The following is an 18,361-nucleotide window of genomic DNA, read 5'->3' as shown; positions in this document are numbered from 1 at the left end:
CCAAATTGGAAATATATATTTGAATAATTCAGCCACACATTTCAGCTGAAATCGAGCCATTATAATAATAAAGTATGATTAAAAACGTATTACAGTGACTCTTTCAATGTGTTTATCTGTATTGCAGTGTATCTGTATAGATATAACTATATACAGTCATTGATATATAGCCTAGGCTACACGAGGAGATGAAAAACAACAATGTAAACGTCGCTCTTAAACCGGAATGCTTCTGAATAGGGTTAGGCTACTGAAGGCGGCGCTGTAGAATGAGGAAGTTCCTACGGTATGATAGTGGGTTCTTCAAGCGTGCTTCTTTCTCCACGTCCGTTCTCTGACAGATGCCAGAATCGACACACTGAAGCGGTCTGTTGACGGGACGATAAACAGCTTCTTCGCCTGTGGCATAGCAGTCTATAGTGGACTGAGATCATTTCATTTCGCTATGGGGGCATCTTCTTCCAGTCTGCTGGATGAGACTAAATCCAACTACATCAGAGGTAAAATAAAGTTACACTTATTGTGGGGGAATTGTGTCATTGAAATTAGCCTACCATACCTAGCCTTATCTGTGAAAACAAAACGCTTATTTGGGTTGGTTTTATTTTGTATCAAAGAAAGGCATTGCAATTTAATTGATGTATGTTATTACTGAGGTCCATGTAGATTGGCTTCTCAAAATGACAAAGAAAAAGACAGAAATAGTCTGTTGGAATTTGTATTATTATTTGGGGATATGTATAGAACATTTACCTGAAGGCTTTGATAGGTGCAAGGGCTAATGTAAACAAGACAATAATTCATCACTTACAATTCCTCAGAACTGGGGGACACCCATGTCTGTTACAACAATTGGTTTGTGTCTAGCAGTGTATTTAATTATGAGAGAGAGAGAGAGAGAAAGCAACACAATTAGACCCAAACAAATCATAAGAAAATAAACAGATAATTACTTGACACGTTGGAAAGAATTAACAAAAAAACAGAGCAAACTAGAATGTTATTTGGCCCTAAACAGAGAGTACACAGCGGCAGAATACCTGACCACTGTGACTGACCCAAAATGAAGGAAAGCTTTGACTATGTACAGACTCAGTGAGCATAGCCTTGCTATTGAGAAAGGCCGCCGTAGGCAGACATGGCTCTCAAGAGAAGACAGGCTATGTGCTCACTGCCCACAAAATGAGGTGGGAACTGAGCTGCACTTCCTAACCTCCTGCCAAATGTATGACCATATTAGAGACACATATTTCCCTCAGATTACACAGACCCACAAAGAATTCGAAAACAAACCCAATTTTGATAAACTCCCATATTTATTGGGTGAAATACCACAGTGGGCATCACAGCAGCAAGATTTGTGACCTGTTGTCACAAGAAAAGGTCAACCAGTGAAGAACAAACACCATTATAAATACAACCCATATTTATGGTTATTTATTTTCCCTTTTGTACTTGAACTATTTCCACATAATATGACATTTGAAATGTCTTTATTCTTTTGGAACTTTTGTGAGTAATGTTTACTATTAATTTGTTTTATTGTTTATTTTAATCTGGTTTATTATCAATTTCACTTGCTTTGGCAATGTTAACATATGTTTCCCATGCCAATGAAGCGCTTTGAATTGAAATTGAGAGAGAGAGAGAGACAGAGAGAGAGAGAGAGAGAGAGAGAGAGAGAGAGAGAGAGAGAGAGAGAGCAAGAGAGCAAGAGAAAGAGAGAGAGACAGAGAGAGCAAGAGAGAGAGAGAGCAAGAGAGAGAGACAGCGACAGAGAGAGAGAGAGAGAGAGAGAGAGAGAGAGCAAAGAGAGAGACAGACAGAGAGACAGACAGAGAGACAGAGAGAGACAGAGAGAGACAGAGAGAGAGAGACAGAGAGAGAGAGAGCAAGAGAGAGAGAGAGCAAGAGAGAGAGACAGCGACAGAGAGAGAGAGAGAGAGAGAGCAAAGAGAGAGACAGACAGAGAGACAGACAGAGAGACAGAGAGAGACAGAGAGAGAGAGACAGAGAGAGAGAGACAGAGAGAGAGAGAGAGAGAGAGAGAGAGAGAGAGAGAGAGAGAAGACCACTTGCAGGGAGAAGTTCAGTTGACTCCTAGAACTCTGGGAATGTGCAGCTGTGCTGTGAGAGAACTAGGCTACATCTACATGGTTGTATTTTCCTTTCTGTTCCAGTTCTGTTCAGTTCTGCTTCAGTCCTGCTTCAACTCTATAGGCTACTCGATAGGAGGATTTCCTGAGAGAGATTTTAAGTTGCAAATGGCACATGTACGCAGCACATTTCTGGGTGTAAAAATATTGGTGTTGATTCTAGTGGGGTTAACACCGGTGGTATATCTGAGTGTTGATTCTAGTGGGGTTAACACCAGTGGTATATCTGAGTGTTGATTCTAGTGGTGTTAACACCAGTGTTATATCTGAGTGTTGATTCTAGTGGGGTTAAGACCAGTGTTATATCTGAGTGTTGATTCTAGTGGGGTTAAGACCAGTGTTATATCTGAGTGTTGATTCTAGTGGGGTTAAGACCAGTGGTATATCTGAGTGTTGATTCTAGTGGGTTAACACCAGTGTTATATCTGAGTGTTGATTCTAGTGGGGTTAAGACCAGTGTTATATCTGAGTGTTGATTCTAGTGGGGTTAAGACCAGTGTTATATCTGAGTGTTGATTCTAGTGGGGTTAAGACCAGTGTTATATCTGAGTGTTGATTCTAGTGGGGTTAACACCAGTGTTATATCTGAGTGTTGATTCTAGTGGGGTTAAGACCAGTGTTATATCTGAGTGTTGATTCTAGTGGGGTTAACACCATCACTTCACACAGCAGCATATTGCGATTTGGAAGTCTGACATGGCCCATGTGCCAGGATTTTCAGACCACAATGTTGGGGGGGGACTAGGCCATAACTAAAGGCCTCATGACATGTCCAATAAGGGTTTATGTTTAATTCAAACACATTCACTTAGTGAAGGCTTCAGGACTGAACATGTATGCAGCAACCATGTCTCTGTCACTAAAAAACACAGTCATTGGTGGGTGACTCTAACATTCACTTGAAAGGAACCCTGGGAAATATGCAAATAAGGCTTTACATAGTGTTAAAACTGACCAAAAAATACTATAACACCACAGGTGTTAATTCCCTAACACTGAGAAAGTGTAACATCATCAGCTCTAATAAAGTGTTCATTTAAGTTGGGATTTGCAACACTCATGGTGTTAGGGACCCAACACTATGGGGATCTTATTTTATCAACACATTGAAAAATGTTAGTTTCTCCCAAGTGGCATCGCAGTGCTTGAAGTGTCACTACAGACCTGGGTTTGATCCCAGGCTGTGTCACAGCCGGCCGTGACCAGGAGACCCATAGAGCGGCGCACAACTGGCGCAGCGTCGTCTGGGTTAGGGGAGAGTTTGGCCCAGCGTCGTCCGGGTTAGGGAGAGTTTGGCCCAGCGTCGTCCGGGTTAGGGGAGAGTTTGGCTCAGCGTCGTCTGGGTTAGGGGAGAGTTTGGCCCAGCGTCGTCCAGGTTAGGGGAGAGTTTGGCCGGGGGGCTTTACTTGGCTCATCACGCTCTAGCGACTCTTTGTGGCTGGAAACGGTGTTTCCTCCGACACATTGGTGAGGCTGGCTTCCGGGGTAAGCGGGCGGGTGTTAAGAAGCGCGGTTTGGGGGGTCATGTTTCAGAGGACGCATGCTCAACCTTGAGACAAGATCGTAATTGGATATCACGAAATTGGGGAGAAAAGGGGGTTACACATTTTTTATTTTTTATTTTAAAGCTATTTGAGATGGTCACATATCGTGACTACCGTAGATTCACCAAGGAGTAGCTAGCTAGCTACTAGTCGAGTGGCTAGTACGTAACTCTGACTTCATCTGACTGAGTCCTATTGAAGCAATAAACGGCGTGGATGGCGAAACACCGTGATGACAATGTGCTGCCTGTCTGCTCCTGGGTCTCCCCCTTGACCTCCTCCCTCTGATCGCACTCAAGCCATGAACTTTCTCAACCTTTAGTCTCTTGAATGTTGATCTCCCTCGTGATGATTAATGATGTTGTTTTTAAATTGCTTGTTTTTTGTTGTTGTTGTTGCTTTACAGCGCTTCAAGATATCTTTATGTAATAAATAGCTCTATAAAAGTTAAATAAATTATTATTATTATATAATTTCTAAGAAAGTGTTTTTAACACTGTGGGCGTTTAAACTCTCACTTCTGCACTTTTAGAAATTGTAAACTGATAAAGCAGCATATTACTGTAAGATTTTAAAGTAAAACATACAGAAATTCTTTACTGTGTCACGAGATTAGGTGGAGGCCTACGTGCTATAGTCCTACTCCACTAGCTCTACATTTGGAACTCTACACTAGGAGCTCTGATTTAGGAGCTCTACACTAGGAGCTCTACATTAGGAGCTCTGATTTAGGAACTCTACACTAGGAGCTCTGATTTAGGAGCTCTACACTAGGAGCTCTACACTAGGAGCTCTGATTTAGGAGCTCTACACTAGGAGCTCTACATTTAGGGCTCTACATTAAAGGCTCTACATTAAGAGCTCTTCATTAGGAGCTCTATATTAAGGGCTCTACATTAGGAGCTCTACATTAGGAGCTCTACACTAGGAGCTCTGATTTAGGAGCTCTACACTAGGAGCTCTACATTAGGAACTCTACATTAGGAATGCTGATTTAGGAGCTCTGATTTAGGAGCTCTACAATAGGAGCACTAGACTAGGAGCTCTACATTAGGAGCTCTACATTAGGAACTCTACATTAGGAGCTCTACATTAGGAGCTCTACATTTAGGGCTCTACATTAAAGGCTCTACATTAAGAGCTCTTCATTAGGAGCTCTATATTAGGAGCTCTACACTAGGAGCTCTACACTAGGAGCTCTACATTTAGGGCTCTACACTAGGAGCTCTACATTAGGAGCTCTACATTTAGGGGTCTACATTAAGGGCTCTACACTAGGAGCTCTACATTAGGAGATCTACATTAAGGGCTCTATATTAGGGGCTCTACATTAAGGGCTCTACAGTAAGGGCTCTACATTAAGGGCTCTACATTAGGAGCTCTACATTAGGAGCTCTACATTTAGGGCTCTACATTAAGGGCTCTACACTAGGAGCTCTACATTAGGATATCTACATTAAGGGCTCTACATTAAGGGCTCTACATTAGGTGCTCAACATTTAGGGCTCTACATTAAGGGCTCTACACTAGGAGCTCTACATTAGGTGCTCTACATTAAGGGCTCTACATTAGGATCTCTACATTAAGGGCTCTACATTAAGGGCTCTACAATTTGATCTCTACATTAGGAGCTCTACATTAGGAGGTCTACGTTATTATAATTTTTTTAACCTTTATTTAACCAGGTAGGCCAGTTGAGAACAAGTTCTCATTTACAACTGCGACCTGGCCAAGATAAAGCAAAGCAGTGTGACACAAACAACAACACAGAGTTACACATGGAGTAAACAAGCGTACAGTCAATAACACAATAGAAAAAAAGAAAGTCTATATACAGTGTGTGTAAATGGCATGAGGAGGTAAGGCAATAAATAGGCCGTAGTAGCAAAGTAATTACAATTTAGCAAATTAACACTGGAGTGATAGATGAGAAGATGATGATGTGCAAGTAGAAATACTAGTGTGCAAAAGAGCAGAAAAGTAAATAAAAACAATATGGGGATGACGTAGACAGATTGGATGGGCTATTTACAGATGGGCTGTGTACAGCTGCAGCTGTACATTAGGAGCTCTACGTTAGGAGCTCTGATTTAGGTGCTCTACATTAGTGAGCTCTATGTTAGGAGCTCTGATTTAGGTGCTCTACATTAGTGAGCTCTATGTTAGGAGCTCTGATTTAGGTGCTCTACATTAGTGAGCTCTGATTTAGGAGCTCTACATTAGGAGCTCTACATTAGGAGCTCTGATTTAGGTGCTCTACATTAGTGAGCTCTGATTTAGGTGCTCTATGTTAGGAGCTCTGATTTAGGTGCTCTACGGTAGGAGCTGTACATTAGGAGCTTTATATTAGGAGCTCTACATTAGGAGCCAAGTGGTTTGGCTAGTTTATTTTTGTAAGAGAAGATTCTCCCTCAGAGCTGGTATGAATACACTCCTTGTGCTTCCTTTATCCCTCTGCACTCAGGTACCTCCAGGACTCAGCTTTTATGGGACATGACATATTTGCACTAAGGTGTCCAATGTACACACATCTCTCTCTATCTATCATCTATCTATCTATCTATCTATCTATCTATCTATCTATCTATCTATCTATCTATCTATCTATCTATCTATCTATCTATCTATCTATCTATCTATCTATCTATCTATCTATCTATCTATCTATCTATCTATCTATCTATCTATCTATCTATCTATCTATCTATCTATCTATCTATCTATCTATCTATCTATCTATCTATCTATCTATCTATCTATCTATCTATCTATCTATCTATCTATCTATCTATCTATCTATGTATGTATGTATGTATGTATGTATGTATGTATGTATGTATGTATGTATGTATGTATGTATGTATGTATGTATGTATGTCTGTCTGTCTGTCTGTCTGTCTGTCTGTCTGTCTGTCTGTCTGTCTGTCTGTCTGTCTGTCTAACAGACCAGTTCCCTGTCTGTCTGTCTGTCTGTCTGTCTGTCTGTCTGTCTGTCTGTCTGTCTGTCTGTCTGTCTGTCTGTCTGTCTGTCTGTCTGTCTGTCTGTCTGTCTGTCTGTCTAACAGACCAGTTCCCTGTCTGTCTGTCTGTCTGTCTGTCTGTCTGTCTGTCTGTCTGTCTGTCTGGCTGGCTGGCTGGCTGGCTGGCTGCTGGCTGGCTGGCTGTATTCTAGACATGCCATTCACAACCTTTCCCAGACTCTCTAACATGATGTCATTGGTTTCTGGCACTCTGCTCAGGGTGTACTGGTGGGATGTTATCTCCTCCCATCCCCTGGGTCTCTTCTTTCCTCTCTCTCTCTGACAGCACAAAGTTATCTCTCCTCTCTATGGCAGTAGTCTCCTCTCTCCTCTCTATGGCAGTAGTCTCCTCTCTCCTCTCTCTGACAGTACAGTCTCCTCTCTCTGGCAGTAGTCTCCTCTCTCCTCTCTCTGACAGTACAGTCTCCTCTCTCCTCTCTCTGACAGTACAGTCTCCTCTCTCCTCTCTCTGACAGTACAGTCTCCTCTCTCCTCTCTCTGACAGTACAGTCTCCTCTCTCCTCTCTCTGACAGTACAGTCTCCTCTCTCCTCTCTCTGACAGTACAGTCTCCTCTCTCCTCTCTATGGCAGTAGTCTCCTCTCTCCTCTCTCTGACAGTACAGTCTCCTCTCTCCTCTCTCTGACAGTACAGTCTCCTCTCTCCTCTCTCTGACAGTACAGTCTCCTCTCTCCTCTCTATGGCAGTAGTCTCCTCTCTCCTCTCTATGGCAGTAGTCTCCTCTCTCCTCTCTCTGACAGTACAGTCTCCTCTCTCCTCTCTATGGCAGTAGTCTCCTCTCTCCTCTCTCTGACAGTACAGTCTCCTCTCTCCTCTCTCTGACAGTACAGTCTCCTCTCTCCTCTCTATGGCAGTAGTCTCCTCTCTCCTCTCTATGGCAGTAGTCTCCTCTCTCCTCTCTATGGCAGTAGTCTCCTCTCTCCTCTCTCTGACAGTACAGTCTCCTTTCTCCTCTCTATGGCAGTAGTCTCCTCTCTCCTCTCTATGGCAGTAGTCTCTCTCCTCCTCTCTGACAGTGGCAGTAGTCTCCTCTCTCCTCTCTATGGCAGTAGTCTCCTCTCTCCTCTCTATGGCAGTAGTCTCCTCTCTCCTCTCTATGGCAGTAGTCTCCTCTCTCCTCTCTCTGACAGTACAGTCTCTCTCTCTACAGTCTCTCTCTGACAGTACAGTCTCCTCTCTCTGACAGTACAGTCTCCCTCTCTCTGACAGTACAGTCTCCTCTCTCCTCTCTATGGCAGTAGTCTCCTCTCTCCTCTCTCTGACAGTACAGTCTCCTCTCTCCTCTCTCTGACAGTACAGTCTCCTCTCTCCTCTCTATGGCAGTAGTCTCCTCTCTCCTCTCTATGGCAGTAGTCTCCTCTCTCCTCTCTCTGACAGTACAGTCTCCTCTCTCCTCTCTATGGCAGTAGTCTCCTCTCTCCTCTCTCTGACAGTACAGTCTCCTCTCTCCTCTCTCTGACAGTACAGTCTCTCTCTCCTCTCTATGGCAGTAGTCTCCTCTCTCCTCTCTATGGCAGTAGTCTCCTCTCTCCTCTCTATGGCAGTAGTCTCCTCTCTCCTCTCTATGGCAGTAGTCTCCTTTCTCCTCTCTATGGCAGTAGTCTCCTCTCTCCTCTCTATGGCAGTAGTCTCCTCTCTCCTCTCTATGGCAGTAGTCTCCTCTCTCCTCTCTATGGCAGTAGTCTCCTCTCTCCTCTCTATGGCAGTAGTCTCCTATGGCAGTAGTCTCTCCTCTCTATGGCAGTAGTCTCCTTTCTCCTCTCTATGGCAGTAGTCTCCTCTCTCCTCTCTATGGCAGTAGTCTCCTCTCTCCTCTCTATGGCAGTAGTCTCCTCTCTCCTCTCTATGGCAGTAGTCTCCTCTCTCCTCTCCTCAGTAGTCTCCTCTCCTCTCTATGGCACAGTCTCTCTCTCTCTGACAGTACAGTCTCTCTCTCTCCCTCTCTCTGACAGTACAGTCTCTCTCCTCTCTCCTCTCTCTCTCTGACAGTACAGTCTCCTCTCTCCTCTCTATGGCAGTAGTCTCCTCTCTCCTCTCTATGGCAGTAGTCTCCTCTCTCCTCTCTATGGCAGTAGTCTCCTCTCTCCTCTCTCTGACAGTACAGTCTCCTCTCTCTGACAGTACAGTCTCTCCTCTCTCTGACAGTACAGTCTCCTCTCTCCTCTCTCTGACAGTACAGTCTCCTCTCTCCTCTCTCTGACAGTACAGTCTCCTCTCTCCTCTCTCTGACAGTACAGTCTCCTCTCTCCTCTCTCTGACAGTACAGTCCCCTGTTCTAATAATAATAATAATAAAAAGTAATACAATAACAAAACAATAATGAGGCTATATACAGGGAGTACTGGTACAGAGTCAATGTGGAGGCTATATGGCAGTAGGTATTCTCGGTACAGAGTCAATGTGGAGGCTATATACAGGGTATTACGGTGACAGAGTCAATGTGGACAGCTATATACAGGGTACCTGACAGTACAGAGTGAATGTGGAGGCTATCTCTGACAGGGGTCCTCCTCTACAGAGTCAATGTGGAGGCTATATACATAATGAGGCTATATACATTACGGTACAGAGTCAATGTGGAGGCTATATACAGGGGGTACCGGTACAGAGTCAATGTGGAGGCTATATACAGGGGTACCGGTACAGAGTCAATGTGGAGACTATATACACGGGGTACCGGTACAGAGTCAATGTGGAGGCTATATACAGGGTATTACGGTACAGAGTCAATGTGGAGGCTATATACAGGGGGTACTGGTACAGAGTCAATGTGGAGGCTATATACAGGGGGTACCGGTACAGAGTCAATGTGGAGGCTATATAAAGGGGGTACCGGTACAGAGTCAATGTGGAGGCTATATACAGGGGGTACCGGTACAGAGTCAATGTGGAGGCTATATACAGGGGGGTACCGGTACAGAGTCAATGTGGAGGCTATATACAGGGGGTACGGTACAGAGTCAATGTGGAGGCTATATACAGGGGGTACCGGTACAGAGTCAATGTGGAGGCTATATACAGGGGGTACCGGTACAGAGTCAATGTGGAGGCTATATACAGGGGGTACCGGTACAGAGTCAATGTGGAGGCTATATACAGGGGTACCGGTACAGAGTCAATGTGGAGGCTATATACAGGGGTACCGGTACAGAGTCAATGTGGAGGCTATATACAGGGGGTACCGGTACAGAGTCAATGTGGAGGCTATATACAGGGGGTACCGGTACAGAGTCAATGTGGAGGCTATATACAGGGAGTACTGGTACAGAGTCAATGTGGAGGCTATATACAGGGGTACCGGTACAGAGTCAATGTGGAGGCTATATAAAGGGGGTACCAGTACAGAGTCAATGTGGAGGCTATATACAGGGGGTACTGGTACAGAGTCAATGTGGAGGCTATATACAGGGGTACCGGTACAGAGTCAATGTGGAGGCTATATACAGGGGTACCGGTACAGAGTCAATGTGGAGGCTATACACAGGGGGTACCTGTACAGTATATTGGTATAAAGACACTAACAGGCCACAGACAGTTAGTCCTCTACACACTGACAGGCCACAGACAGTTAGTCCTCTACAAACTGACAGGCCACATACAGTCAGTCCTCTACACACTGACAGGCCACATACAGTCAGTCCTCTACACACTGACAGGCCACATACAGTCAGTCATCTACACACTGACAGGCCACAGACAGTTAGTCCTCTACACAGTCCCAGAGGTCTCCACTATTTAGCTTGAAGATCAGAGATCAAATACTGATGGTCGGAGGGGGTTGGTTTGTAATTGGAGGATGTAGAGAAGAGATAGTGATTTCCTGTTGAATTCCTCTCTCTCTCTATTTCTCTCTCCCCACCTATCTTTCTCTCCACCTCCCAGTAAACCGTCAGAATGACAGTTTCTGTGTCACTACCAAGAATTTGCGGTTGACACAACATTTGAACATTTTAAGGGTGTCTGACAGCGAAACCAGTGTTCTCTAAATCCGTCCTCTATATTATATATACCAGATCTCTTCACCATCTCTCTATATCCATCCTGTATACAATATATACCACAACATGTACCTGATCTCTGTACTCACTATATACCACAACATGTACATGATCTCTGTACTCACTATATACCACAACATGTACATGATCTCTGTACTCACTATATACCACAACATGTACCTGATCTCTGTACTCACTATATACCACAACATGTACATGATCTCTGTACTCACTATATACCACAACATGTACCTGATCTCTGTACTCACTATATACCACAACATGTACACTGTTTATATTCCCCATGTATTTTCTTTCATATATACCACACGTACTGATCTCTGTACTCACTAAAACAACCCTTGATGGGTTAGGACTAGGAGAGACCACAACTGTACTTCATATCTACCTGCTCTATATCTACCTTAATAAGACTAGGAGTCAGATAGACTCCCACTTCATATCTGCCTGCTCTATATCTACCTTAATAAGACTGTACAGATCTCTGACTCCCACTTCATATCTACCTGCTCTATATCTACCTTAATAAGACTAGAGAGAGAGAGAGAGAGACTCCCACTTCATATCTGCCTGCTCTATATCTACCTTAATAAGACTAGGAAAAGAGAGACTCCCACTTCATATCTACCTGCTCTATATCTACCTTAATAAGACTAGGAGAGAGAGACTCCCACTTCATATCTGCCTGCTCTATATCTACCTTAATAAGACTAGGAGAGAGAGACTCCCACTTCATATCTACCTGCTCTATATCTACCTTAATAAGACTAGGAGAGAGAGACTCCCACTTCATATCTACCTGCTCTATATCTACCTTAATAAGACTAGGAAAGAGAGAGACTCCCACTTCATATCTACCTGCTCTATATCTACCTTAATAAGACTAGGAGAGAGAGACTCTCACTTCATATCTGCCTGCTCTATATCTGAGCCCTTAAAAAGCTGCTAATACGTTGAATTGGGTCAAATTGCACTGAGAGTTTCCATGGGACATAATGACAGGATGTTCTGATGGAGATAACGCCTGCATGGAGGGACATAGTTAGAGGAGTGCAGGATTCAGAAGGGTAACATAGATGAGGGTAGAATGCAGGAGGATTGAATACAGGAGGGTAGAATTCAGGAGGGTAGAATAGATGAGGGTAGAATGCAGGAGGGTAGAATAGATGAGGGTAGAATACAGGAGGGTAGAATAGATGAGGGTAGAAAGCAGGAGGGGTAGAATGCAGGAGGATTGAACACAGGAGGGTAGAATGCAGGAGGGTGGAATACAGGAGTGTAGAATAGATGAGGGGTAGAAAGCAGGAGGGTAGAATGCAGGAGGGTTGAACACAGGAGGGTAGAATGCAGGAGGGTGGAATACAGGAGGGTAGAATAGATGAGGGTAGAATACAGGAGGGTAGAATTCAGGAGGGTAGAATAGATGAGGGGTAGAATACAGGAGGGTAGAATTCAGGAGGGTAGAATGCAGGAGGGTAGAATACAGGAATGTAGAATAGATGAGGGGTAGAATACAGGAGGGTAGAATGCAGGAGGGTAGAATACAGGAGGGTAGAATAGATGAGGGGTAGAATACAGGAGGGTAGAATAGATGAGGGGTAGAATACAGGAGGGTAGAATACAGGAATGTAGAATAGATGAGGGGTAGAATACAGGAGGGTAGAATGCAGGAGGGTAGATATAGTAGGACAGAATACAGGAGGGTAGAATACAGGAAGACAGAATACAGGAAGATAGAATACAGGAAGACAGAATACAGGAAGATAGAATACAGGAAGATAGAATACAGGAAGATAGAATACAGGAAGATAGAATACAGGAAGACAGAATACAGGAAGATAGAATACAGGAAGATAGAATACAGGAAGACAGAATACAGGAAGATAGAATACAGGAAGACAGAATACAGGAAGATAGAATACAGGAAGATAGAATACAGGAAGGTAGAATACAGGAAGACAGAATACAGGAAGACAGAATACAGGAAGATAGAATACAGGAAGATAGAATACAGGAAGATAGAATACAGGAAGATAGAATACAGGAAGACAGAATACAGGAAGGTAGAATACAGGAAGACAGAATACAGGAAGATAGAATACAGGAAGATAGAATACAGGAAGACAGAATACAGGAAGATAGAATACAGGAAGATAGAATACAGGAAGATAGAATACAGGAAGATAGAATACAGGAAGATAGAATACAGGAAGGTAGAATACAGGAAGATAGAATACAGGAAGGTAGAATACAGGAAGGTAGAATACAGGAAGATAGAATACAGGAAGATAGAATACAGGAAGATAGAATACAGGAAGATAGAATACAGGAAGATAGTATACAGGAAGATAGAATACAGGAAGATAGAATACAGGAAGGTAGAATACAGGAAGGTAGAATACAGGAAGACAGAATACAGGAAGACAGAATACAGGAAGACAGAATACAGGAAGATAGAATACAGGAAGATAGAATACAGGAAGGTAGAATACAGGAAGGTAGAATACAGGAAGACAGAATACAGGAAGATAGAATACAGGAAGATAGAATACAGGAAGACAGAATACAGGAAGATAGAATACAGGAAGACAGAATACAGGAAGACAGAATACAGGAAGATAGAATACAGGAAGGTAGAATACAGGAAGATAGAATACAGGAAGACAGAATACAGGAAGACAGAATACAGGAAGATAGAATACAGGAAGGTAGAATACAGGAAGACAGAATACAGGAAGATAGAATACAGGAAGACAGAATACAGGAAGACAGAATACAGGAAGATAGAATACAGGAAGGTAGAATACAGGAAGATAGAATACAGGAAGGTAGAATACAGGAAGATAGTATACAGGAAGGTAGAATACAGGAGGGTAGTAAACAGGTGGACAGAATACAGGAGGGTAGTATATAGTAGGACAGAATACAGGAAGATAGAATACAGGAAGGACAGAATACAGGAGGGTAGTATACAGTAGGACAGAATACAGGAGGGTAGTATATAGTAGGACAGAATACAGGAGGGTAGTATATAGTAGGACAGAATACAGGAGGGTAGTATATAGTAGGACAGAATACAGGAGGGTAGAATCCAGGAGTGATGAATAGTGCCAACTATAAAGTTTGGTGGATGAGGAATAATGGTCTGGGGCTGTTTTTCATGGTTCGCACTCCTTAGTTCCAGTGAAGGGAAAGCTTAACGCTGCAGCATACAATGACATTCTAGAAGATTCTGTACTTCCAACTTTGTGGCAACTGTTCGGGGAAGCCCTTTCTTGTTTCAGCATGACAAAACGAGGTCCATACAGAAATGGTTTGCTGAGATCAGTGTGGAAGAACTTGACTGGCCTGCAGAAAGCCCTGACCTCAACCCCATCAAACACCTTTGGGATTAATTGGAACACCGACTGCGAGCCAGACACAATCGCCCAACATCAGTGCCCGACCTCATTAATGCTTGTGGCTGAATGGAAGCAAGTCCCCGCAGCAATGTTCCAACATCTAGTGGAAAGCCTTCCCAGAAGAGTGGAGGCTGTTATAGCAGCAATGTTCCAACATCTAGTGGAAAGCCTTCCCAGAAGAGTGGAGGCTGTTATAGCAGCAATGTTCCAACATCTAGTGGAAAGCCTTCCCAGAAGAGTGGAGGCTGTTATAGCAGCAAAGGGGGAACCAAGTCCATATTAATGAGATGTTGAGGTGAGGTGTCCACATACTTTATGTCATGGAGTGTACTGTATGTAAAAACTACATAGACAGATAATGTTATGACTAGTGTGTGGATAGAGAGAACCTACTCTATAGTACCCAAAAGAGATAATATGATAATGTTATGACTAGCGTGTGGATAGAGAGAACCTACTCTATAGTACTGATGTGTGTCAATAACTATTCAGATAGAAGGATTAACAGATGTATTTCCACACACAGACAGGAGAATAATACAATTAACAGAGCTACAATATTTCCCAACAACATAATGGGCAATATACTGTATTTCTATAATTTATGCAATATATAACACAATATATCACACCACTGGGGTGTATTCATTACGTCTTGAAACAGAAACCGTTTAAGAACCAAACGGAAGCTAGATCACATTATAATACATCACATGAAGCCTCTCTCTCTCTCTTCATTGGCATGGAAAACATATGTTAACATTGCCCAAGCAAGTGAACTAGATAATAACAAAAGTGAAATAAACAACAAAAGTGAACTGTAAACATTACACTATATTCCAAAATAATATTATGTCTATATACAGTGTTGTAACGATGTGCAAATAGTTAAAGTACAAAAGGGAAAATAAATCAACATAAATATGGTTTGTTCTTCACTGGTTGCCCTTTTCTTGAGGCAACAGGTCACACATCTTGCTGCTGTGATGGCACACTGTGGAATTTCACCCAGTAGATATGGGAGTTTATCAAAATTGGGTTTGTTTTCAAATTCTTTGTGTATCTGTGTTATCTGAGGGAAATATGTGGTACTAATATGGTCATACATTTGGCAGGAGGTTAGGAAGTGCAGCTCAGTTCCCACCTCATTTTGTGGGCATTGTGCACATAGCCTGTCTTCTCTTGAGAGCCAGGTCTGCCTACGGCAGCCTTTCTCAATGGCAAGGCTATGCTCACTGAGTCTGTACATAGTCAAAGCTTTCCTTAATTTTGGGTCAGTCACAGGGGTCAGGTATTCTGCCGCTGTGTACTCTCTGTTTAGGGTCAGTCACAGTGGTCAGGTATTCTGCCACTGTGTACTCTCTGTTTAGGGTCAGTCACAGTGGTCAGGTATTCTGCCACTGTGTACTCTCTGTTTAGGGCCAAATAACATTCTAGTTTGCTCTGTTTGGTTGGGTCTAATTGTGCTGCTGTCCTGGGGCTCTGTGGGGTCTGTTTGCGATTGTGAACAGAGCCACAGGACCAGCTTGCTTAGGGGAATCTTCTCCAGGTTCATCTCTCTGTTGTAGATGGCTTTGTTATGGAAGGTTTGGGAATCACTTCCTTTTAGGTGGTTGTAGAATTTAACGGCTCTTTTCTGGATTTTGATCATTAGCGGCCTAATTCTGCTCTGCATTATTTGGTGTTTTACTTTGTACACTGAGGATATTTTTGCAGAATTCTGCATGCAGTCTCAATTTGGTGTTTGTCCCATTTTGTGAATTCTTGGTTGGTGAGCGGACCCCAGACCTCACAACCATAAAGGGTAATGGGTTCTATAACTAATTCAAGTACTTTTAGCCAGATCCTAATTGGTATGTTGAATTTTATGTTCCTTTTGATGACATAGAAGACCCTTCTTGCCTTGTCTCTCAGATCGTTTTTTTTGTGTGCTCTAGGGCAACGGTTGTCTAGATGGAATTTGCATTCGTGGTCTTGGCAACTGGACCTTTTTTGGAACGCCATTATTTACATTGTGGTGCTACATTGTGGTGATAGATTGTGGTAATAGATTGTGGTAATAGATTGTGATGCTAGATTGCGGTGCTAGATTGTGGTGCTACATTGTGGTGATAGATTGTGGTGCTACATTGTGGTGATAGATTGTGGTGCTACATTGTGGTGATAGAGTGTGGTGATAGATTGCGGTGATAGATTGTGGTGATAGATTGTGGTGATAGATTGCGGTGATAGATTGCGGTAATAGATTGTGGTGCTACATTGTGGTGATAGATTGTTGTGCTAGATTGTGGTGATAGATTGTTGTGCTAGATTGTGGTGATAGATTGTGGTGATAGATTGTGGTGCTATATTGTGGTGCTACATTGTGGTGCTACATTGTGGTGCTACATTGTGGTGATAGATTGTGGTGCTACATTGTGGTGATACATTGTGGTGATAGATTGTGGTGCTACATTGTGGTGATAGATTGCAGTGCTACATTGTGGTAATAGATTCCGGTGCTACATTATAACTGGACCCTCTGTGGTATTCTCCATATGCGTTGTGTTGGTTTTTACACCATTGACAGAGAGGAGTGGAATGAATGAGGCAGGGAGGAATCATGACGGACAGTCATCACTGAGGTCGTGACAACAGAATGAATCACAGGAGAAAAGAATAAGTAGCAGATGGGAAGATGATTCACCATCCTGACCTCTGACCTCTGACCTCCCGTTTCCTTTTATTTCACTTGTAGATTAATAGAATGTGATGTCACAAGATCAGGATGGTGGAACGAGGCCACAAGACCATACAGAATATCTGTGTGCTGTAGAGTTGTTTTAAATGATACTGTAACGGCTTTCTTCTGTGGACGAAGGAGAGGACCAAAGCGCAGCGTCGTTAGAGTTCAACATGTTTAATAAAGACCATAAACGTGAACACTACAAAATACCAAAACAACAAAAATGTGAAAAACCGAAACAGTCCTATCTGGTGCAAAGACACAAATACAGAAGACAGGAAACAACCACCCACAAAACAGGCTACCTAAATATGGTTCCCAATCAGAGACAATGACTAACACCTGCCTCTGATTGACAACCATATCAGGCCAAACATAGAAACGGGAAAACTAGACACACAACATAGAATGCCCACTCAGCTCACGTCCTGACCAACACTAAAACAAAGAAAACACAAAAGAACTATGGTCAGAACGTGACAGATACAGAGGTATTACGCTGAGTTGATGTTGTATTGTGGTTGGGATGTTGAAGTGAGATTATGTTGTATTGTGGTTGGGATGTTGAAGTAAGTATATGTTGTATTGTGGTTGGGATGTTGAAGTAAGATGTGAATTGACATACGGCTAACTGACAAGATAATGGAAACACTGAAGTAAATGAGGGATACAAAGAATATTGAAATCAGGTGCTTCCACACAGGTGAGGTTCCTGAGTTAATTAAGCAATTGACATCCCATAAACCCTGGCTGTCTCAGTCACCAGATCTCAACCCAGTTAAACACTAACGGGAGATTCTGGAGCGACGCCTGAGACGGAGGTTTCCAACAACAAAACACCAACTGATGGAATTTCTCATGGAAGAATGTTGTCGCATTCCTCCAATCGAGTTCCAGACACTTGTAGAATCTATAGAATGTTGTCACATTCCTCCAATCGAGTTCCAGACACTTGTAGAATCTATAGAATGGTGTCGCATTCCTCCAATCGAGTTCCAGACACTTGTAGAATCTATAGAATGTTGTCGCATTCCTCCAATCGAGTTCCAGACACCTGTAGAATCTATAGAATGGTGTCGCATTCCTCCAATCGAGTTCCAGACCCTTGTAGAATCTATAGAATGGTGTCGCATTCCTCCAATCGAGTTCCAGACCCTTGTAGAATCTATAGAATGGTGTCGCATTCCTCCAATCAGTTCCAGACCCTTGTAGAATCTATAGAATGGTGTCGCATTCCTCCAATCGAGTTCCAGACACCTGTAGAATCTATAGAATGTTGTCACATTCCTCCAATGGAGTTCCAGACACCTGTAGAATCTATAGAATGGTGTCGCATTCCTCCAATCGAGTTCCAGACCCTTGTAGAATCTATAGAATGGTGTCGCATTCCTCCAATGGAGTTCCAGACACCTGTAGAATCTATAGAATGGTGTCGCATTCCTCCAATCGAGTTCCAGACACCTGTAGAATCTATAG

At 43.0% G+C, this 18,361-nt stretch overlaps 1 protein-coding gene across 2 annotated transcripts in view; it reads left to right on the top strand.

The window, feature by feature from the left end:
* The first annotated feature begins 261 nt into the window (after positions 1–261).
* LOC112238592 (protein Niban 1) overlaps positions 262–18,361 on the top strand; it is a 70,949-nt gene continuing 52,849 nt past the window's right edge. Inside the window, exons 1-2 of one of the 2 annotated variants that reach the window (XM_042329265.1) lie at positions 262–500; positions 16,785–16,787. In XM_042329265.1, coding sequence (XP_042185199.1) covers positions 446–500; positions 16,785–16,787 — 58 coding nt within the window. In that variant the 5' untranslated portion in view covers positions 262–445. Of the gene's footprint in view, positions 501–14,398; positions 14,456–16,784; positions 16,788–18,361 lie in introns of those variants that run through there. The other variant, XM_042329266.1, reaches the window with a different exon arrangement.

Source organism: Oncorhynchus tshawytscha, linkage group LG10 (genome assembly GCF_018296145.1).
Source record: "Oncorhynchus tshawytscha isolate Ot180627B linkage group LG10, Otsh_v2.0, whole genome shotgun sequence".
Taxonomy (NCBI): Eukaryota; Metazoa; Chordata; class Actinopteri; order Salmoniformes; family Salmonidae; genus Oncorhynchus; species Oncorhynchus tshawytscha.
The sequence above is the reverse complement of the archived record's forward strand: the minus strand, read 5'-3'. Positions and strand labels throughout refer to the sequence as shown.